General features: G+C 38.3%; 1 protein-coding gene across 3 annotated transcripts in view; it reads left to right on the forward strand.

Moving 5' to 3' along the window:
* Nucleotides 1–23,215, forward strand: part of ABCC4 (ATP binding cassette subfamily C member 4 (PEL blood group)) — a 142,078-nt gene extending 118,863 nt beyond the window's left edge. The window contains exons 30-31 of one of the 3 annotated variants that reach the window (XM_071430971.1): nucleotides 13,896–14,030; nucleotides 18,822–23,215. In XM_071430971.1, the coding sequence (XP_071287072.1) occupies nucleotides 13,896–14,030; nucleotides 18,822–18,929 (243 nt within the window). In that variant the 3' untranslated portion in view covers nucleotides 18,930–23,215. Of the gene's footprint in view, nucleotides 1–7,771; nucleotides 7,887–13,895; nucleotides 14,031–18,821 lie in introns of those variants that run through there. The other 2 variants (XM_071430972.1, XM_071430973.1) reach the window with 2 other exon arrangements.
* Nucleotides 23,216–23,491: the final 276 nt, after the last annotated feature.

The raw sequence follows: 23,491 nt of genomic DNA on the forward strand, positions 1-23,491 counted from the left end.
TCATTGGGCCCGGGGAGGCAGGGACAATAGCTGGTGTGGGCTGTGTGAGGAGGAGCTGGTGGAGGTTCTGGGGCAGGAGACATGGAGGTAAGGAGACAGCAGCTGCCCTGGGGCAAAGGTAGTGATGGACTAGACTGGGGAGGTAATGAACATGGTCAGCTTTCCAAAGCAAGGTTCAAACAGAGAAGATGGAGCACTACCAACACATCAACCTCTGCCATCTTTGCTCCCAACAGAGGAATTGTTACACTGTATCTGCCAGCTCGTCTGCTCCACGGTGCGTTGTACAGGCATAGAAATTAGGAAATACTTGCTGATTATTTTCATAAAGGCAGTGGTGTTCCCTGTGCTCTCAGAAAATCCACCTGGTTTGTGTCCTTGACATAATATGCAGCCTGCAGTTTTACAATTTCCTGCAATAAGAACATGAGCCCTTTGCAAGCATCTTCTTCACAGCTGGTTAATGAAATAACTGGCATAGAGGGCAAACTGTGTTCATAGGTGGAACTCGAATTTAACTGGACTTCAAGCAGAAATTAACTGTCACCTCGTGGTGGTAACCTTAAAAAATACCTCTCAACTTCTGTCTTATGAAAGGGAAGCATAATTGTTTCCTTCTTTTTTTTTTTTTTAAACTGGATGCTTGAAACATTTAAAAATCTTTGAGTTACAGTGGTTGCTTGAACTACACAAAATTAAGCAATTCCATCTGCTGAGGTGAGTGGTGTTCTGAGGAATAGAATAGATTGTGAGCTCAGTGATTATAGTTTACTTACAAAGAGAGAAACCAGCAGAACTGCCATAAGTAGTCATGTAATTGCAAGCATTTAACGTATAATAAATAAATATTTTCTTCCCTACTGAATACCTCCCCACAAGTCTAATGGATATGTTGGTGTTTTCTACAACTGAAATGAACAAAAGATTTGTGAGGAAACAACTATGACGTAATTAATAGCTCTGTGTGTTTGTTAGCTGTCCAAAGGGATTTCTGTGGGTTTTGGTTCATTAACTACGATTAACATGTTAGGCACAGAATGCTCTCTCCACAAAGATGTTTTTCTAGCTTACCTTTAATGTCATGAAGTTGCAGTGAAAATGCAATGTTTAATTCACTTTTTATGCCAAAAATTGTTGGAGCAAAGCATAAAAATTACCCTTTCCCCCAAACTACTCAGGATAATTGCCAACTACATAGCTACTCTATTGCATTTTAAGTGTCCATACATTATTCTTACCCTTATGTTGTTTCAGTTTAGTCACTATTAAGATTTCTAGTTTCCTAATTTTCTAATAATCTCCAATGCTTTTGGCCTCGTTAGATTATTAAGAAAGAGATTTGCAAGATGCATCTTCGAATCGGCAGTCCGTAGTAACTTCTAATTATTTTTCGTCTTTTTGCATTGCTCCATTTTGATCTTACAGATTTCTGTAAAGTGGGGGAGGGAGGAGGGTGAGAAGCCTGATAACAAAAAGAAGAAACTGACATGTAGCTTTGTAACAATCCTGTTTTCTTGACATCCCCATTCAGTTACTGATTCTGTTTAGTGGCAAATCAGAATCATCATCTCATACTTAGAATGATCAGAGTTATGTCAGGTGTGCTTCTCTTACACTTAATTACTTGGTTTACTTGGGCATGTAACTCCTAGTAGGAGCAAAGCAGAATTTTGGAAGAAAAACATGTTAAAAATGCCAAGAATAAGAATATTCCTCTAGAAGACTAACTATTCATTAATAAGGGCTATTAATAAAGTCAGCATTCATGGAAAATTAATTATTTACTTCAATAACAAAAAAATTGAGAAGACTTAGCTGAAGAAAGCTTTTAGTGTGTTCTGTAATTTACTTAGTCAATGGTATGTTTTAGTCATTCACAAATTTAACTTGATGCAGATTCTTTTTCAAGAGGCAGAAATGCACAAAGAAAGTACCTGGTATTATTAAAAATCCTGGTTTTGTTTCTCTTTTAATTGAAACCTCTCGATGCAATAATGCCTTATTTATAAGCCATCCCAATCTCTGTTGTTTGCTATCGTGATAAGTTTTTTAGAAAGTGAAGGAAGAAGAACAAAGATAGAACCTGGCAGTCAAAATATTAACATTTGTCTTTTGACAAATAATGAGTAATTTATTTTTCCAACAAATTTTGGGCATACTTTTTCGGCTCTCTTAAATCAATCACTAATGTTCAAGCCCACTCCTGAACAAGTGGACATCACCTAGGGCTTTCCTCCCTTCCCATTGAGTCAGGTTGAAAGGAACCTCCTTGTCTAAGCAGGGTCAGCACTAATTTCACATCAGGTTGCTCAGGAGTTTTTCCATTTGAGTCATGAAAACTTTGAGAAATGGAGATTCCACAGTCTCTGGGCTACCTCCTCCACTGCTTAGTTATCTTCATTGTTAAATCTTTTTTCTCCTGATATTTCAGTGAGAGTCTTTTTTCCTTTTATGGCAATTGTTTCTTGTTTTCCCACTGTGTATCTCACTAAAGAGCCTTCTGTCTCCTCCGTAACTTCTTTGTAGATATGGGAAGGTTGCTGTTAGGTCCCCTGGAGCCATCAGTTCTCCAGGGTGAACACACCCTGCTCCATCAGCCTGTCCTCATGGGTGTTCCAGTTCACTGACCACCCTGGTAACCCTGTTTCAAGCTTGCTCAAATTTACCTTGCTTTTTCTTGTACCGGGGGGTCAAAATTGGTCATCATGTCTTGAGTGTGTTGGCTGCAGCCTCCAGCTTGGCATTGTCTATAAGTTTTTTATTTAATTCCGTTTGATTACTGGTTAAAGCAGAACTTTCCAAAAAGAAACTGTTCGCCTTTAGGGTTAATCCAGACATTAAAAAAAAATTAGAACAGAAAATAATTGTGAGAAAGTCATGAGAAAATGTCAAGTTGGATGAGTATGGAAATAGGAACTGAACGTGAACTGTTGCATGTCTGCTCACACCCGTCGTAATAACCGGTTCTATTTTAGAAGAGAAGAAAAGCCTACTCAGGGAGGGAGAAAAGGAAGAACAGAATATATTTTATACAACTGTAGACAAATCTGGCCTCAGGAGTTGTTTTAATTCTCGTTTGTTCCATTCCCAAAACCATACCTCTGCTTTCATAATCCAGGTCACGCCTTAAGAGTATTTCCATTATATCTGTCTTGGTGATAAACACATTTTATCAGAACTTCAAACGCTTGAGATCATTGAGGGAAGAGCTGTATTGTGTAACGTGATACTCTCTAACCCAATCGCCTCAATGAGTAATACTACATTGCACTTGCATAGGACCTTTCATCTGGAAATTGTAACGCTCTTTATAAACATTAATTAATTAAACTTCAAACACCTGGGTGAGATAGGGAAGTATCCATACAATCTTTGGAACCAAAGTTGGAAAGACTTGTTAAGTCAGCCCATCAAATAATACTACCATAAAATTATAATCCAGCGGTTTTCAAGCTCCTTTTTTTTCTTCCCTCTGTGCTGCTCCAGCACCTAATAGGGCATTTTCTCATTCCTTTTCCTTCATTACTTTGAGAAGCCAAGTTGTAACTCTTCCCATCAGATGCTAGAAGTACCCATTTTAGCTCTCTGGCACAGGTAGGCACTGTGCTGCCTGGCAGAAGGGGAGGGTAGGATGAAAGCTGCAGTTACCCCTTCTGTAATGGCTAATGCTGGCAGAAGCTCAGCTCAGGCTTGCTTCATTGGTCCCTCATTCCCTGTAGCTTCCCCACCACCTCAACAGCTGATTCCCTGTCCTGTCCTCACCATAGAGGGCAAAGGCCTTTTATGTAAACTACATCTGAAGCTTGTGGCAGCCAGTGGGCACCACTCCCAATACTTCCAGGGGGATCTTATAAAATCCCTGTCACCCATTCCTCCCCCTCCTCTTTGCTTCCTTCTCCAGGTTGAGAAATGCTTTTTAGAAACTGTTTTTACAGAGGGGAGAACAGAAGCATACAGAAATTGAGGCTCACCCAGGGATGTAGTGGTTCAGTAGCAAATAAAGTATATGCATCTGGCAAGAACCTGATGGAGTTGTTTGCTGTATATACTATGCTGTGGCCTCTCCAGAGGAAAGCCACAGAGTCAAAACTTGTGCATTTTTCAATGACAAGGATGTTTCTCCAGAGAGTTTTCATATCAGTGCAATACTTCTTTGAAATGGAAACTCTTTATGCAAGCAGAACTTGATCTAGTAATTAAAAACTGTCATTCAAATAGGAAGTTTTTGATGAGAGAATCATGGGAAGAGATTTGATTTATTTATGGGAAAACCTGTTGTGGTTACATTCTGAAATGACTAATATGCAGGGTAACAATACAATGCACTTCACAGCCAGACCTGAGTTGGTTTTTTTGGTCAATAGAAAATGACTTCCCACGTCTTTCCGTTACTCCTCCCTCATTCGGTTATTCTCATTTTTCTGATGTCGTGTTTGCCATGGTGGAACATCTGGGCCTCATAAATCAGGAACTGTGTTTCCTCTGCTGTAGATGTCTAACTTCAGCAGAGCAATCAGTCCACCAAGAGTAAGTATAAACATCTTGGAATCAAAGAGAGAGAGGGAGATCCGGGCAGTGGTGTGTGTGGTGAAAAGGCCGTCACCTACAGCTATATAGAAAATGCTGAGCAGCAGACAAGGTCTGCGCCCTTGTCTCTCTCTCTGGAGTTCTGATACCTGACCCAGTAGTGCAAATTAATATCCTTCATCCTTCCAAGTGGAGATGAGTTAGTGGTGATAGACATATAAGTGAATATGGTGGTGATGGTCATACTGCCCTTCCTTACCATGGGGATGACAGCATTCTTCCAGAAAGTGCAGAAATCTGTGCTCTGTCTAAAGAGGTCTGGATGCAATGCTCTTCATTCCCAAAAAACGTTGTGTCCTCTGTGTACCCAGGGCAGCCAGGTTAAGCCCTTCCTTTGTTCTTCCTTGCACTTCCATTGCCAGAAGATCAAGAGTCATCAGAGGATAGCAAAAGGGAGTCTGAATCTGCGGCCCAGTGAGAGGCAGAGCTCTTGTAGCAGTGGGGAAGCCCCATCTGTCCTGCTGATACCTTCATGTGAGCTTTCACTGCAGTGGCCCAGCTTCAGATGGAGATATGGAGAACACAGGAAAGTAGTGGTGGTACACTTAAATTAGTAATACTGAGTTAGTCAGAAAAGCTATGGTCTTCTTTAGGTGGCTTTCTTTTCCACTTATTTAAATATCACTGCTGGAAAATGAGTGTGTTTTACAGGAAATCTCAACATTCTGTTTAGGGGGTATTATGTTAAGTCACTAGACACAGAACATGCATTCATGCAATCCTGGCTGTAGAACTGTTCTTTTTGAAAGCTGTGTCCCACCATTGGTGTTGACTCTCTGGTCTTCAGTGTGTTTGTGTCAGAGTGTTTCCTTGCTGGAGAGCTGCCCCACTGTCAGACACTGGCCCTCAAGTGCTTAGGATGTCTAAGAAAGGTCAGTTGATGAGACCATAAATATTCCTGGAGCCTGGGATGATAGAATGTGAAAACTTATGAAAGTAAGAATTTTATGACTTCCTTCAAAATTCCAAAGCAGGACAACTGGATGGGTATAAAATGGGTGGTTTTTTTCATTCTGTAACAGAAAGGTGGAAGCGGATTTGACCTTCTATGAGCCCAGTATCTGGAGTGTAGTGAAATATTATTGGATATTATGCTTGTGCTATTGAAGTCTGTTCAGTTAAAGAATGTAAAAGAAGCTTAATGGATTATAGTAGCTAGAATGGATGCCAGATTTTTGCAGCTAAGCATCTAATTCTTCATAAAAACCTTAAAGTATCTTGTAGGTCTGAATCTAGTAATCTGCAGTAAAATTGCTACATTCATACTGGTGCACCTGCTGTCATTGTTCAGAAGGAACAAACACTAATAAAGCTCCTTTTTTGACTCAGCCTCTGTCTTGAAAATATGGACTAAGGAATTTTAGAACTAAATTCATTCTTGTTTTTATTCAACCTAAGAAAGATTCCCACTGAGTTCTGGGACCAAAGTCTCTTGAGTAAGGAAATGTGAAGACAAGAATATGAAGGGCACTCATAGAAGGGGACCTGCATGGAGAGCAGAGGGCCTGGAAACCATTAGGTTTCTCTTTTCTTTTGTTAACTCAAGACTTCCAGAGCTTCTGTAAGAGCTACGAATTTAGCAAATGATTTTTCAGAAATGGTCAGTTTTGATTCTGAACAAAGGCAGTTTCCAGTGCTCCCAGGTCTTCTGAAACTGGGTTGATGTTTACCAAACCAGAAGAGAAAACAAAATCCTTCCATTTTCTTTCTTGGAATTTATTGAATTCCACAAATATGAGCAGTGAAGATGTTGCTTTCAAAGCTGAGTAATATATGCATCTTTACCCTTAAGAGAAGATTCTATATTGGTGTTTAGGCCAGGTTTTGCATGAGATACTGAGCTATGTCCCATGGTCCTGTATCATAGCGAGTCTTGTCAGCTGAAATTGAGTGTCTGTGACAGTTGTGAATGTCATACCTGGCCTATCTGCCTCTAAAATCAAGTCAAAATCCCAAAGAGCTTGATAATACACTAGAATTCTTGATTCTCTTTGCCAGTTTTAAGCCACACTTCTCTAAAACATCAGCATCTTTAGTTCTTAAAAGCTGCTCCCATTTCAAGAGGGCCGCCCAACAAGATTCTTTTTTTGCCTAAAAAAAACCAAGTAATTATTGAGGCAGTACTTCACATTCAAACAAAGAATTTGAATTTGAATTTCTGCAGGAATTGAAGCCAATGTTTGATGAACTTTGATCTCTCATTCTGTCAGGCTTTTGTGTGTGAATGTGTTTCCATCAGTGTATGAACAGGATGGTCATATCATGTTTCTTTAAAGACAATGGTATGGAATCTAGACTGTACTAGAAATACTAATACATCTTTAGAGAATGTTTTTTGCTTGCTCAGAAATACTGTATTACTGTTTAAAAGCAAATTAGCACAGGTCATGCTGGTGGCTGGTGCCCTGAGCAGAGAGTTTCTGATAAGGTGAAACTGTGCATGGCAGTTGAGCCACAAGTTCATTGTCATCAGAAACTGATAAAACCAGGAGACATGCTCAGTCATCTGCAACAATATTCCTTAACCTCTTCAAAAGTATAATATCCTTGTAGCTTATCTACCTTTCTAAGACCCTCAAAAGCCTTATTGAAGAGTGGGATTTTTTAAACTGAAGTATCTCTCATATCACTTCAGGGCCACATTTGAGCCATTCTGCAATCCCAGTTGAGAAATGCGGCTTCGCAGTGGTGGAAGCAGTCATTACTGGTTGACCAAGAGGGAGGTTTGTCAGGACATAGGTGGTTTTGTCAGCTTCTGGTAAGCAGTGGCACGAGGCCCCTTCATAGCCTCTGAAGCAAGTGTTGGACTGACACTGGTATATCAGATGTTTGCAGGTGAGGAAACTCTGCCATACAAGAGACTGACTGCCATACACATCTGCAGTGTGTGCTTGACAGAGTTCTTCAGTGAGACACAGAAGGAGTTCATATCGAGGGATCATCACTAGAATAATTCTCATTATTACATATGTCATTGGTATTTTTCCCCCACAACATTCCATCCAGCTTGCAGTGGCATGCCATTAGTTGGAGGAAAAGAAAGTAGATTTTTTAAATCTCTACAAAGAGCCTAAAGAGGACCTGTGTGAACCAATTTACCAGGCAGTGCTGCATGCTCAATTTACCCTAAGTTGCAGCCAAAGAATAATTTCAGTTTAGAGAAACCCACTTTTTCTGTTTACAGAACAAGATGTCTAAAGTTGCCTTTTCTGGGAAGCAAGGACTGGGGGGGTACATGTCAAATCCTAATGACCAGTGGCAATTCTGGCATTGTTACAGCAAAGTTAAACTCTGCTGAGGTGAGTTATTTGGAAAATCTGAAAATAATAATTCAGATTATAAGAAGGTGAATTTCCAGGTCTACTCTGCTCTGTTAATGTACATGATGCATGAAAAATACATTATTTGACACCAAATTTGTCTGGAGTTACTGGTAGAATAATCTGTATAGGAGCCCTGAAGGAGCATGGGGAATGCTTTGAATAAACCTGAAGGCTTAAGAAAAATCAAAACAAAAAACCCAACAAAAATAACCAACCAAACCTCCACCACCAAAAAAAAAAAGAGGAAACTTTCAAAAGAAAAGAAAAGAAAAAAACCCTTTTAAATGGTTTCTGAGTTATATTTGCAGCCTTCTGAATGTGCTTCGATGTTCACAAACATGTTTAGATAGGTTGATATTTATAAATGATTCCTCAGAGAAGTATGTGCATGTTTCTGCTCTGTTTTGACAAACCATGATGAGACAGAAGAGACAGAACATGCTTGCATCTGAACTTAATGCCAACTGGAGTACAGGCTGTTGACTCTTTCCCACAAAGCTATGTATTGTCTTGGGTGAATATATTTCTTATAATATGATGTAACCAGAAGCATCTCCTGAATATTCTCCTCTTCCCAGGACTTTATTGAAGATCATCTTGATGTATGCTCTCTGAGGAAAACATTGTTCCAAGTTGTACTCCTAGCAGAGTTTTGAACTTTAATAATGATTTTTTTTGTTTGGTGATGTCTTCTCCAAGTCTAAATTAAATCAGATGTATTCCCAAGGAGATAATTTCCTTGAATTATTTTCCTTTTGAATAGGAAATAAAAACATTTATGATCAACTCTTAAATGTCCCATTTCCCCTCTAGCTTAATGGTGAATATGAACGTGAATAAGAATACTAGTCATTCCTCAATAATAATTGAAATAAATTCTCATGCCCCCCTCCTCTGTTGCTGAACACTTCCAACCTTGGATTGTTTTTTTCCTCAGAATGTTTTATAACTATTGTTCTCTTGGTTTGTCTGCTTTTGTTGCTGAAAGTTAGAAAACACAGGATTTAGAACTTGTTTTTTTGTGTCTATGGATAGCTGTAAGTACATGGTGGTTGTTACAGCATTTTAGAAGACCCTTGTTCTTTCACTCTCTGTGGCTAATGACACTTCTTTTAGATATATTAATCTGCAAAGAAGATTGTAAAATTCACTCACAAAATGAGTGTTGGCTTCTGCAAGGTCGTGTGCAACAGAACAATATGGATTATTTGAGGAATCATCAAGGAGAAAAGGTGTTCTCCTGGCTCTGCTGCCTAGGTGTCTGCTGGAAACTCAACTATCTTGATGTAGTATCCTCATTGTTTATTGGGTTTTTTTTCTCTTTTCATGGTGAAATGAATTTCCTGACTCATTTTTCACCATTTTATGTTTTACTTTTTGTCTTCCTTTCCCTGCTTTTTGTCCTGGTTAATACATTAAATTACAAAGATGTGGGATGGAAATACTGCAAAGCTTAGGGGTTTAGGGAGGGACCTAGGCAAAGTGGGGATAGATCCCCTGGTAGGTTACAGCTGAGGCAAAATGTAGTGCTCAAATCTTACCCAAATTTAGTTCACCAACATTTTTGTGGCATAGGCAAATACTCCTGTGCTAGTTAGAGTTAACATAAACACATTTAAATGGCTCATCATCTTCTCATGTTTGATATTGCAGGTCAAGATCAAACACTTCTTTTCTGTTTCTCTGTCCTTCCCTGTCATATTTAATCATCCCCTTTCTGTGTTATTCTGTGCCCCAAAATTCAAACAAAGTGCTGTTCAAAACTATGTTGTCTTCCACCAATATGGTTCTTAATGTTCTGCAAAGATCACAACTCAGATGAGCAGTCACTGCCCCAGACTATTTAACCAGGATGAAACAGGAGTGAAATAGAATTAGATGGCATGTGAGGATTTTACTTAAGAGTAATACATCATTTGAGCCCTGTTTGAACTTAAAATGTCTCTGTATTGCTGCTTGAGTAATGCTAATTTGGATAGCTATAAGTGAAGATGTTTTCACCGTTCTCAGGGAGGTGAGCAAATTCCATTGAACAGCAATTTTTGTTGCATGTTTTCTTTTGTATGATTGCCAGCAGCCAATTTTGTAAATTTTGTACAGTTGGAATTACTCTTTCATATGAGAAAATCCTGTTGAAGCCATAAAGGTGGTACTACAAAGGCAAGAACAGTGCAGGAAAGGTAAAAGAAGCTGCCGTGCAAAAGGGTGGAGAATCTGGCCCTGGTTTACATGTACCCACTTTGGGTTTATATAACTCTTTTGTGTTTGTTTTTATTTCAGTCTGGGCTGTCTAAGTATTTCACAGGCAGTTAGCTCCCACTGAATGATCAAGTCTTTATTTCGTGTATTTTACAAAGATTCATGGTGAGGAGCTGAAAAGTTGAGTGATTTGCACAAAACCCCTCTCTCAATATCTGCGCTGCAGTCTGTGATGAAATTCAAGTCTGATTCAGAGTCAAGTGCTCCTGTGTGTGTCCTCCACAATCTCCCAGCGATCTGATTTCGCCAGCTGCAAGCTTCTCTGGCTCTCCTGTATCGAGTTCCACTGGTACAACTGCCTTGGGACGCATCTGGGTTCGATTCTCTTGTATTGTGCAGTGATAAGCATTGCAAGTTGATTGGAAAATATGTGGCTGGTAAACACCAGATTCCACCTTTCCTGAATGATTAGCTGGCTTTTTGAAGTCCTAATGATTTTAATTTGGCTTGGAGTCAGTGAGTAAGAGTATGCAAAGCCTTAGCCAAAGTACCTATTTATTTATGTAAATCTTATCAGCACACATTTCTTCAAAGAAGAGTACCTATCTCTTTGTCTAAGTGCTTTTTAATAAATATATAAATATATATATGTATAACTATGAAGTAAACCAGCTTAAATTTTCTCCATTGTCTCATGGATGACAGCACTTAGTAGAAAGTGGTTTTCCGTGGTGAATGGGGTTTATAGTGTTCCTGACTTGTAGGAATGATATTGTCTGTTCGGTTTCATTCTTCATTTTTCATTTCAGATTTTTTTTAAAAAGTAACACAGCTTATTTTTCTATGGCTGTTCTGTCTATCTTTATAACGCAAAGTTTGGGTTTCATTCCCAAAGAAAGGCTATGAGTTGGTTAATGATTTGTTTAAAATGTGAATGGAGTTTCTCTGGACAGAAATTGCTCACTCTATCTGTTCATCTTCTGGACTTGACTGTTTAAAACTTGGCAAGGAAGAATAATTTTTTTCCTTTCCCCCGGTTTTCTGGAGGGGAAGGATTGTCTATGCTTGTGGTTGTTTCAGGTATTTGCAAAATGAATATTAAAATTGCAATACTGCAGTAATATTAGTTTTAAAACCCTCTACTTGTCTATTGCAGTTCTTTACTAGTAAGAGACACGTTTAATGAAGATGATTTTTGTTTCCTTTCTTAAGAAGTGATTGCATATTCTAGTGCTGTGCTGAGAAAAGCTTTACTTAAAGGCGACAGAGATACTCTATGCTGTGGCACCCTAATTTAAATGTTGAATTGGATATGATAATTTATTCCATTTTTAAGGAAGCTGTCCTTAACTGTGACATAGAGTGGCTTAAAAATGGTTGTGATAAAAATTATGTTTATAATTAATCATTAAATGTTCAGGGTAAATTGGATAGGATTAAGTACACTGAAAAGTCAGCATGTGTGCAATTATAGTAGGTGAAATACTCCATGTATTAAATGACTGTATGTTGTGCTGTGCAATATTACTAGTATTTAAGATTTTTCTATGAGCACTTTCTTCAGCTGCAATTCCAAACCATACTGGAAATAACTTGCAGAGGAAATTCATAATATTGGCTGAGTTCTCTAAGTTAAGAGCTTTTGAAAATAGCAAATATATTCTTGTAGGTTTCTGTGCATACAGTTTAGAAAATTAGATGTAATTATGCAGCTGTTTGTTGTCTGAGTTATTTTCCATTCAAATGCCATGCACTTAATTGAACCGGAAGGGAAGGGAAGGAGTGGGTCCCTTTTCCTTGGTGCTGGGTCTCTGGTGTCAAACAAGTTGACCGCGATCTTGGCACTGCAGGATTTGCACACTAGTGCAGGCAAAGGAGTCAGCTCAGCTGTGCCCCTTCCCTGTGGGCTTTGTCATTTACTGGGGTCCAGGCTGCTTGGAGATCTGCCAGGCCGTTGGCCATGAGGATGTTTGCTTCTCTGGAGCTGCACAGGCAAAGGACACGTTTGAAAGTTTCCTCAAAGGACTCTGAATTTATCTGCTGGCTTGTTGGAGGTTCTTCTTTCAAACAGAACTTTGCACGCTATTTTTGTTACTTTGGAAGTTGTCCTCACAATACCCTTTATTAATTTCTTTTCTGAAATCAACAGCTCCATTTCTTTAGATCTTTCTTTTTTTTTCTCACAAGTATGTACACGACAATTATGGCTTGAGTTATGAGTCCTTGAAGTCCTTTTGTTGTGGCAATATCTTTGTCAATAGCACGCCTGTGCATTCAGTTTTTTTATTTATATAAGAGCAAAAATATTTTCTGAATTGTTTTCTCACATGAATTCTTTCCCTTTTTTTTAAAACTCCATTACTCCTACTCATGGCGTAAAGTACTGAACTTGCAGACTAAAACCCAAATCTCTTTCTTGAGTCAATACCATTAATTTATAAGCCAGTTAAGTATTTGAGTGCATTGCATTTGTCAATATTGGCTTTTCCCTGCTATTGTGTTTCTCATTCTCTTAGGTTAGTTAGGTGTATCTGAACCCCTGGTCTATTCTTATCTGCACATTTTTGTGTCACTTGCAGGTTTGTCACTTCTCTGACACCTCCTTTTTCTGATGATTAACATAAGTAGCTACCACCTATGCCAGAACAATATGCTTCCCACCAGTTCCTACCTGTTCAGCTTTCTACAAAGAAAGCTGCACTGTTTAATTCAAATATCTTGTTTTCTGTCCAGGTTTTTGAAAAGCTTTGTTCTTTGTAGCATGGTTATTTAGTTACACCAGGTATCTTTCTGGAAATCCACATAAACCATTTTTCCTCTAGTTTTCTTCTGGAGCATTAAAAATTTTATCAGATTTGTGATTGCTAAAACTGTGGAGAACGAATTCTACCTGTGCTCTGTGTGTCTTCTTTCGTTTTAATGACTGTTTCAATTAATTTGGTGTCTTACATCAAAATATATATGCTAGTTTAAAATTTCCTTGAATTAATCCTGTAAAGGCTTTTTAAAATGTAAGTTCAATGTTTGCTGCCATGCAGTCCTTAAATGAAGTCACTAGTCTGAGAACAGTTTCATAGAGGTTCAATCAGCATATTCTTAATATTTTCCTATATTTTTGACTGTGTATATTCTCTGTGGATTATTGACTTCATGCTTATTTAATTTCTCTGTTGTTCTTTCTTTCTTCCTTCCTCTCTTTTTGGGTACATGTATCCATGGTGGCATCTGATCTTTTCTTTACGTGGAAAGAATAGGGTCAGGTTTAAATATCTTTCTAATCCATAGTTGGCAAAAACTGATGCAAGAAATTGTTTATCTTTCATCAACACCCTAATTTTCTTGAATTACACCTTCACCTCTAATTCAAAAGACCTACTTATTCTCCCTTTACCGTCTTGGTGGTTATTGTGTGGTTTTTACCCACAGCTGTTTACTTCAGAGCCCATTTTGGACCTCTTTGTTTCCTTCTTACACAATGAATCTTATAATCTGCTTTGTTGGCTGCACAAACATTGTATTTCCATATTCTGCATAACTTCATGTTGGATTCGTATAGGTGGAATGGCTGTAGGGCACTCTAAAATCGTACAACAAGTCTGTAAACTGAGAAAGTGCTATACTGGTTTGAAGAAGACAGAATTCATTTTCAGGGTACAAAATTCATCTTAGCACTAAAAATGCATACATTTCCCCCTTGCCTGTAGTTGCCTACATTTGGTTTCTAGTCTCTAACATTTAGTTTCTAATTTTTTTATGTTAATACATTGGTTTCTGCTGATTTAACAGGTTTTAGATGCGGGAAGACTGAAAGAATACGGTGAGCCTTACATTTTGCTGCAAGAACAAGACAGCTTGTTTTACAAAATGGTGCAACAAGTGGGCAAGACTGAAGCGGCTGCTCTGATTGAAACAGCAAAACGGGTAATTTTAGAAGAAGAGATAATTAAGTTTGTCTCTGCCGTTTGTTTATCTCAAGTTAGCATATTCAGTGTTGCAGTAAGCCTTGCACTAAAGGATCTGTCAGTTTTGCAAGGCAAAGCCATAATTTTCAGTGGGATATACACAGACTTCCAAATGATACATGTATTTATATACCCCAAGTTGAAAGACTGGATTTCTTGCATCCTTTTGTGTGTACACAAAACAGTAAGTGTAAATAATATAGGACATACTCACTTGTGCTGGGCATTGATCTTAACTCGCTGTGAAAAGCACATTAGGGCTGCAGAATCAAACATTTATATGTTATGTCTCTATTTTTTAAAGGGTCCATCAGATTTTAGTTGGGGCTCAGTGCCTGTGACCATGCGCTGGTCCCTGAGGGTTTGATCACATTCTTTCTGTTGTGCCTTCCCTTACTTCGTACCCTGGCTCTCTGTTCTGCACCAAAAATGAGCAGGGCTCAGCTAAGAAACAGCTGTTGAATGTTTTGTCACCTCCTTGTTCCCTGCAAGGCTCTGTGCCTGATTGTGAACTGTTCAAATCCTACTCAGAGTACAGAATTATTAATGTAATTGTGAGCATTCCTCTGGCAATCAGTGTTTTAAGAGACATCAATGGATTCGTTTTCACAATATGCCTGTGAGGTGAGCCTATATCATCTCCAATTCTCAGATGGAAAGCTGAAGCAGAGATAAGAAGATAAAAGAATGACCTGTGATTGAGGATCTCTTTGACTAGCTTTGGCTTGCTTTCTTTTTTCTTCATAATTAATCACACAGGACGTCCAGGGCAAGACTTAATTCCCTCAGTGCCAACAAAGTTTCAGCATTGCTCCAGCTGAGACTGGCAGTGCTCAGTTTGGCAGCAGCTTGCTTGGAACCCATGTAACTGTGATTTCAGCATGTGAGTAAGGCACTGGTAACCTAAGAGAGCCTTTTACAGGAGAGAGGCAAAGCTCTTTAGCCTTTATGCTTTCCTTTCCTCAAGTTGCTGGATGTGTGGAGCAGAGCTAGAGGAACACAAAGTCTAAACTGTTACCTGGGGAAACAAAAGACCAGTAGACAGGGAACAACACACAGACAGGAAACAAAATGGCAGGTGTTTGACTATTTTCCAGTAAAAAAATAGATGCATTTCCAGCAAGTTGAAAAAAAAAAAAAAGAAAAGTAGTGCAGTCATGGAGGCTGTGTGCTCACGTCTGGATGCTCTTTTACTGGACTTTTTGAAGATCAGGGAAGAGATTTCTGTGTCTGTTCATATTCTCAGATTTTATTTTTTAAAGGGTTTTTCAAGTAAAGCACTGTAGCTAGGAGCATACACCATAAATTCTTGTGTGGTACAAATTGCAAAACTGAGGAAAGAGTTTTGTCTTGAACTAAGCTGTGTTACAAGTTCTGCTGTCCTCTTCCATTGCTGCAGTGTAGCTTCATTTATTTTCTTATTAGAAAGGAATGGGTTAGCCATGTTTTCTGTGGTATGAGCATGACAATCTGGAGGTTATATAAATGATATTTAAAAGGGTAGCTTCAAATTCATGTGACCATTGTTTGTCTGTAAAGTGAAGGCCAGCTTTCTAAGGCTTATTCCTTGGAAAGACAAGAGGTGAGGCTGTCCAGCTGTCATCTGTAGAAATTTAGGTATGTCATGCTGTCATTCCTTCCTTCCCTGGAGCCCTCCCCAATTGCACAATTGCATTCAAAGATGATTCAAAATATATAAAAATAATTGCCTGATGTTACTTGCCCATATAGTCATCTGCAGTTACCACATCAATGTTATGTGATTTTGTACAGGAAGGGAAGAGATCCAGGAACCAGTCTCTGCTGAAATGTGGTTTGATGAAAAAGTTTGCTAACTCCCAGGCTAGAAGGCAGATACAAGCTTTAGCATCTGCCAAGAATGCAAAGCATGGTGCTTATCCACACTCGGACCAAAAATATGGGAATCAAGAGACTGTATCTCCAGTCAGCAGCTACCCAGAAGCAGAGTTACAGCTCCTTCTGTTTGAAGGACTTGGACAATTCAGGGGTTTTGTTATTGCTGTCCCTTGTGCTTCATGCATACTTGCAGAGAAGTCGCTTAGTCAGAAGAGCTGATTCCAATGGCTTTTCTTTTTACACTACTGAGTCTGCTGCATGTATTGCTGTTGGTTTCCCACATTCCTACTGTGGTTACTAAGAACATTTTTTTTTTTGTTTTTATGAAGAACAGCTTTCTTTCTGTTTTTGGAAAACAGCATGCTGCACATAAAAAGAAATGGTAATATGACATACATACATACTTTTCAAAAAGCATTGCAGTGGGTTGCTAAGGAAAATGGTTTGGAATGTGGCTATGCTTTGGCAATGATTATTTGATTTATTGGATTTTGGACCTGAATCTTGATTCATTTCAGTTTGGACCTGTACAATACAAACTTGTACCAAGATGATCTTTCAGTAACCTGAAACTTCAAATGCATTTTCTGGAAAAGTACTGCTTTTGCATATATCCTTTAAGTGCAAATTAAGAGGTAGTACACATCTTAAATTGGGAAGACTAAGTTGGACATATTTAAGAAACATAATTTTAAAAAAAATTCTCATGGGCCTCTTAGTGAAGCATTGCAAGACTGAGCTATTGCTGGAATCTTAGCTCAGGTTTCCAGATTGATCCAGTTGCTATTGTATGGCTCACTTGGTATCCCCATTTTTTGTGCAAATGTCAAAGAGAACAACACAGGCACAACCCAAATTGGATACTGCTGAGTGTGCATTAAACAGCCTATGAGCCTGATGGCAACTGAGTTATGCTTGACATCGTGAGATTGTTTTTATCTTTCCTCAGTTTACAAGAAGCTGCTAGGAGAAAATCCTGTGGGAAAGAGAAATAATCGTCAAGCAGTGAAAAAAGGAAAAAAATAAAAGTGCTCAATTATTCAGATAAACAGAAGTTGGTGTGTTCTCCCTGCTCTTGGCAGTGTTGAGAGAGGCTTTTCTGCAAGCTTTGGTGGCATCAGGATAGGGATGGGTTTCTGTCAGTCAGGTTTCAGTACTTTGAGGGAGAAATAAGAGTTGTTTTATTTTACTTTAAAGCTATGACAGATGTGTAAATATTAAAATACTAGGTGTTATCTCACCTCAGTGATTACTTTTAAAAAGGTTGTAGCTCTGTTGGCTCTGGAAGAAACTTGTATAAAGACTTGGGCATTTAATATCTTGAGGGATTGGGCTCAGGGGAAGAATTGCAATGAGACAGTTGAAAGGCAGCTGCCATTTCATTACATTTCTAGTAATGTGCCAAGGTTTTCTGTTAGCTTTCCATTAAAAAAATCACATTCAAAAGCTGCATTAAAAGTATGCCAAAGTTTTGTGTTTTAAAGCAGGAACGGGGTGAGAATACCGAGGCTGCCGTCTGCAGCCTGTGTGCAGTCAGCAGCCTCATTAACTTCCCTCTGTTGCATCCGATTGTGGCTGGTTACTGAGGAATGTCTCTTAACAGGACTCCCAATTCTTCTGTTGATTCAAATCAGACTTTAATATTCTTTGAAACTTGTAAAAATGCATATACCCTGCATTAGTAAGTGCACAAAAGATGACAGGGACATTTTTGTAGAATGACTATTTCTTTTTTATCCCATGTGTCTTATAAGTATATTCATTTATGTGAAAAGGATGTTATTATCAAACAAACTGAACTTTGTTGACAAGACTCTTAAATATAAACTGCAGAAATGTTTCATAAGCTGTACTCAAAGCAGTCTGACTATGAGACCTAACTCGTGACACGTGTCAGCTTCAGAAAGATAGTGTATTTTCTGTTTTTAAAGACTCAAACAAAACTTTTCACATTCTTCTTTGAAAAAAAAAATTGCATTTGAAGTCCTTTTTCACCCAACACATTTTTAGATAAGAGCACACAAGTCTTGACATTATTTCATTTTGTTATGCGCATCTGTCAAGGAACAGAGATATGATACAGCTGCTAAAAACTGATGATTGTGGAACAGTGAAACTTGACAGCATTTCATTTCCTTTATGTTCTGATTATACATTTATCAGGAAACCTGTATCTCTTCTAGTTGAGCTAGAAATTGGTAGAATTCAGGAACTCAAAGGCTTGGCAAAGAACTGTCCTATTATTTGGTATCATCTTACGTTTTAGAGAAGTTGCTTGGTTGAGTCATTGTTAAAGCTTTTGCTTCTTCTTTCATTATTGTGGTTCACTATCCAGAGATCACATTTCTATAGGCCCTATAACTGCTCTGCAGCACAAATTAAAGGCTGGGATATTTCATACATATACTTCAAAGTTTGAATGGTTGTCAATCACAGTTTGTAAAATATAGGGATTACAACCTGATTTTAACATCCAAATCCATTGTGTTCATTTTATGTGTGAAAATGAGAAACCCTTGTGCAGACGCAAGATTTCACAGCTCCTTTGTCATCCTGTTTTTAATTTATCTCCATGTTTTGAACTAGTGAAATGATTTTACTTATCAGTTTAATGTAAAGTGATAAAACATATCTATTCATCTGAATTAACAAAATTTGAGGGATCGACAGGTTGTGTGAGATTTCTCGCACATTTTGTTTCAGTGCAAGTTCATATAGTAATTTTACTAATTTTTCAGTGACATACATTAACTGAATGCCCCTAACCTGAAGTTCCTGTTGTGATTCCTTAAGGATATATATTTATCTCTACTATATTTATCTCCAGAAATATTGTTTGAAGCTAAATGGACTTTGGTACGTAATTACTCATGGAATCTAATATTTTTCCTAGGTATACTTCAGTAAGAATTACCCAGAAGTTGTTCAGAATGGTCAGCTTGCCACAGACTCCTCCTTGGATCCTTCCTCAGGATTATGCATAACTGAAACTGCACTGTGATTCCTCATTGCCTTAACTGTTCTCTGCAGAATGTAAACCTGAGATCATCGAAACTTGGCGTCAACGGGAGAGGAAAGGGAGGGGGGCAATTCTTTGCACTGGACATCCTTCCTATTTAATACTGAGAAGAAAATTTATATTGTCCCTGTTTCTTTCATTTCAGTGCAATATGTTTTTCTTTCCAGCTAATTATGTTTGTATTGCTAAGGAAATTAGGCAGATTCAGTTTTTATTTGAAAGTTATGTGGTAGAGATCTCTTTTATTTAAACAGGTGCAGGACACCTAACAGGTCTAGTGTGCATATTTGGAGCTTAGTAAAATAATTGGAACGTGTCCTTCTTTTTTCCTTTAGAAATATTTTGAGAGCAAGCAAAACCAAATTTTTTTCAGTGTCTCTTTAGCATGACAGCTCTGTCTGAACAGCAGATTTGGTAGTGTGCAACTCACTTGTCTAGAGGAACTGTCTTTCTACCTGTGACAAGTACCTATGCAGGCTGGTAGGAAAAAAACTTGAAGAAGCCAAAAACACTTTTTCATTTTGATAGAAGAGTACTATATACTTTTTTTAATAAAACAGTTCAAATAATGCTGTTCAAGATGAATGTAAATATTAGTTTTATTTTGCTAAAATCCAAATGCTGAAAAATCAGTCTCAATCTTCTCTACTTCAGAAGAAAATTGCCACATTTGCACTGAAGAAATATTTAAATAATTTAACATACATTCCTCTTTTTACCCAGGTTATCAAAGAAAAAAAGGTATTAAAATAACTTGAGGAACTGTTTGAATGACATGTCATTATACCTAAATACTGTGGAGTACAAAGTTATCTTCAACACAACACATTGAAATGTATACATTATTTGCATTTATTGTGCCTTAATATTTGTGCCTTCAAGCCAAAGCTGTAACTGCAGGGTACACAACAAATTCATTAGATATATGTTAAAATATGTAACTTTAGTTTTGCATCAGGGGTTCTGTTGAACTTCAGCTGTATGAAGTTACCATCCTGCCAGAATAAGTAGGAAAATACAACCTGTAGTTTCAAATGGCAGTTGCTGATAGAGAGGAATGCAGTGAGAGAGGGGTTCAATATTCATAAGTTATGTCCTGATTTGGCAAAGCACTTCAACACAAAGGCACTATTCCCATGCTTGAAAAATAAACCAAGCAAGTGCTGTGCTGCTTTAGGTCTTTTCAAATCTGAAAAAATTTGAGCTATTCTTTGAGGTCCAATAGAAAGTACATCTATTCATCTTGCTGTTTAAAGGCCACAGGAGAGACTAAAAGGCAACAGATTTCTTCAGGAAATGGAAAATACTGTGCTTTTTTAAAAATACTGAAGATGCTTGCTATTACCTTTGTAATGCCGAACAAGTGTTATTTACCCTGTGTTCATCCAGTGATCCAAAAGTAAGGCAAACACCAGTGTTTCTCATTTCAAGCAGTTCTACTAGAATGCAATTTAGTCAGATACAAAGTTACTTCTTACTGAGGAGTAAATTGAGGCCAAAGCGTGTGCCTCAGCACAACCACTCATCTTGGACATCTTCCTGCTCGGAGCCAGCCCGATGGTGAGAGGCAGAGTCCCTGTTCCCCTGTTACAGCATCCTTCCTGCACTGGGGCTTGCTGTCCTGCTGTGAGATCCCATGAGACAGGGGATTGATTGTGTCTGCAGTGCCACCAGCCAGCTTTCTGAGGGATAGGGGCTTTTGGAGCTTGTGGAGCAAACATCAGGTATCTGTGTGTGCTGGTAACATCCTCTCAACATGCTTAAAAATCATTAGGGGGGAGTCACAAAATGAGATGCTTTTGCCCCTAGCCTTTTTTGTTAAGTCCTAACACTTCTCCTGCAGTGTGTAGCACCTTACACTGAAACAAGTTCCACTGAGCTCCATGGAACTGAACTTCACACAGTGATTTGCAGCAGGAGGCTTGTGCTACCAGCCACCAAGCCACGTGGCACAAATGTGCTCATGTGTGCAGTGCTTATGGCAGATCCTTCTGAGAACACACCAGCCACATCCACTTTCTGTATGGCTTGGCCCTTCTCTGAGCTGCTGCAGTCCACTTACACAGTGTCCTAGCACACAGTTATCATCCTGTGTGTTCTCTGGCTGTTTTCTTTTTCATTAAAGTTGTCTGAAATAAGGATAGGGCTGTTCTGCAGCTCATTGAGAGTAGTGGTTGCATTGCACAGGTATGTGAAGTTGTAAAGTTTAAATGTGTAAAGTCATGTTAGATAATTCTAGGGGATTGTGTAGTGTAAAGAAAGTTCAACCTCATGGCCTTGTCCACAACTGCCTTTTTGACAAGGATCCGTGGATCCATGTCCAAGCTCTGCTCAAGCTTTGCCATGGAAAACCTCATTTGAGTGGTGCAAAACACAGCTATGGTGAGCTGATCAGGAAGGTAGCGCACTTCATCGAGTTGGGAGTTTGAACTCCTTTGTTTATCTTCTTTTTTTGAGAAGTGTGAATATATTCAGAGTCTGTGTTTTACAATATGGAATTCTTATTATTGTTAAACACTTAGTTCTTATAGAAGAAGAAATGTGATGTATAATACAGAGTCTTTTAAATACTCTAAGAGAATAGTAAGTTCTCCTGGCCATACATACCTTATATTTTTTTATCAGACCCAAGGAGATCTGCACACGTAAACCAAGGGTATAATTACAGTTTTAGTTCATTTCAGCTCTGAAATGAATCTATGGTAAGTTATATTTCAGAGCAGAACTCCAAAACGCTGGCTGCTGCAGACTCACTCGTATGAGACCCTGACTGATGTGGCTATCAGTCTATAAGCTAGAATTAATTTTATCCTGTAGCTTTTTGAATGTGCACAAAAATGTTAGGTATCTCTGAAAATGCTGATTCTGCTTCTCTATGTGTTTTGGCAGGACACTACTTGCTGTAGGTATCAAATATCAATATAAGACAAAACAAATTTCTTCCAAAATCACACTTGAAACCCATAAATTGCTGAGTAGAAAAACTGATAGCAAGTCATTCATGTCTGTCATTGGCATTATTTCATCTTTTTGGTTTAAAGCAGCAGAAATATTTTATTCAGGAAACTGGTTTTGCTGGTATTGTTGATAGCTGTTTTGTTCAGATGTTGATTAGGACCGACTGACCCATTTCATTTTAATTGTGTAAAAAAGGTGCAGTGGACCTGAATGGCAGAACTCAAATCAGGGAAAGAAAAAGGCCTTCATGTGATGAAAGTCTTGGTCTGTTAAATGAATACATTATCTTTCCAACAAGGTGTTTTATGTTTCCTTACAAAGAAAAATTTAAATAGTTTAATAGTTTTAAGCTTCCATTTTGAAAAATGTTGTGCTTTATTTGAAAATAGCAAAGCAGGTTACTCTAAGTTGCATACCTTACTGGGGATCTTGGAAAAAGAACTCGGTCTCCTGAGTTATTCAAGCCTTTGAAATATTTCTTCGCCATGAGGTGCCTTAAAGTATTCCAGAGTCTTATTTCTAATAAATATAATTTTATACAGTTATTCTAAAAATCATCAGTTACAAAACTCTTGTTTCTTAGGTGTAAAAATCTAGGAACAGCCTCCATTTTTGATCCAGAGAATTGTTTTTCATACATTTGTTTTGGTGTGTCTTTGCTCCACCCCTTCTCCAAAGACCACTGTGAGCCAACAGAGCATGTTGGCATTTCCAAAGCCACAGTTTGCCAGGATAGACTATTTCATGTTTTACTTATTTGCTTGTTTTAAGGACAAAAATTCTCTTCAGTAAACTGCACCATGTGCCAGATGGGCATAATCTTCTGTGATACCATTTGTACTGCCCTTTGGAAGAGGGAGAACTTTCTGGCCAGCCTCAATAATGCTGTTTGCTTAAGTGATGTTGATGGGTTTTTTTAGCCTTCCCAATACACATGTGAAATAAGATTGCAAAAAAAATCATCAGAAATGCTGCTCTTTTTTTGTTGTTTAGCTGACCCTTTGAAATATCTCAAAATATTCAAAATTTGCCTCTTTTTTTTTTTTTTTGGAGGGGGGAAGAAAGAATTGAAATCACTTCTTCCTTGTGATGGTGATGAGCCTGACAGTTTTGCAGAAGATGTGGCTTTCTGTGTATGTTTTACACTGTGTAACAGCACGCTGCTTTTTCATCATTTTAACTCTGGTTTTGTTTTGGTTTGGTTCTTGCATTTGTTGTAATAATTTGATTTTGGCATTACTATGGAATGGTTTCTGTTGTGGACGTTCACGTGACAACTGCTGTCATACAATAAAAGGCATTTCTCAGAAGCCTGTCTTTAGTCTGTTGTCATTGCAAATATGTGGCTGAAGGCAGAAGTTATGGGCTGAGCTAAGTCAGGACATGTCTGACATCTCAAAACACCTCTCGGTGCCATCCAAGAGCTGAAAATGCACTTGGAGCTACAAAACACAGTAATACATGCCAGCTTGGTTTTACCAGTTTTCTCCAGTCTGAGATCTCTCAGATCACATCACCAAGATTTTAGCTTTAATTGCTGAAAAGTATTGCAAATAGATTTTAAAAAAACTGTGATGGAAGAACCA

This window comes from Agelaius tricolor, unplaced genomic scaffold, assembly GCF_023055355.1.
Source record: "Agelaius tricolor isolate 1412-34295 unplaced genomic scaffold, bAgeTri1.0.p SCAF_7, whole genome shotgun sequence".
Classification (NCBI taxonomy): Eukaryota; Metazoa; Chordata; class Aves; order Passeriformes; family Icteridae; genus Agelaius; species Agelaius tricolor.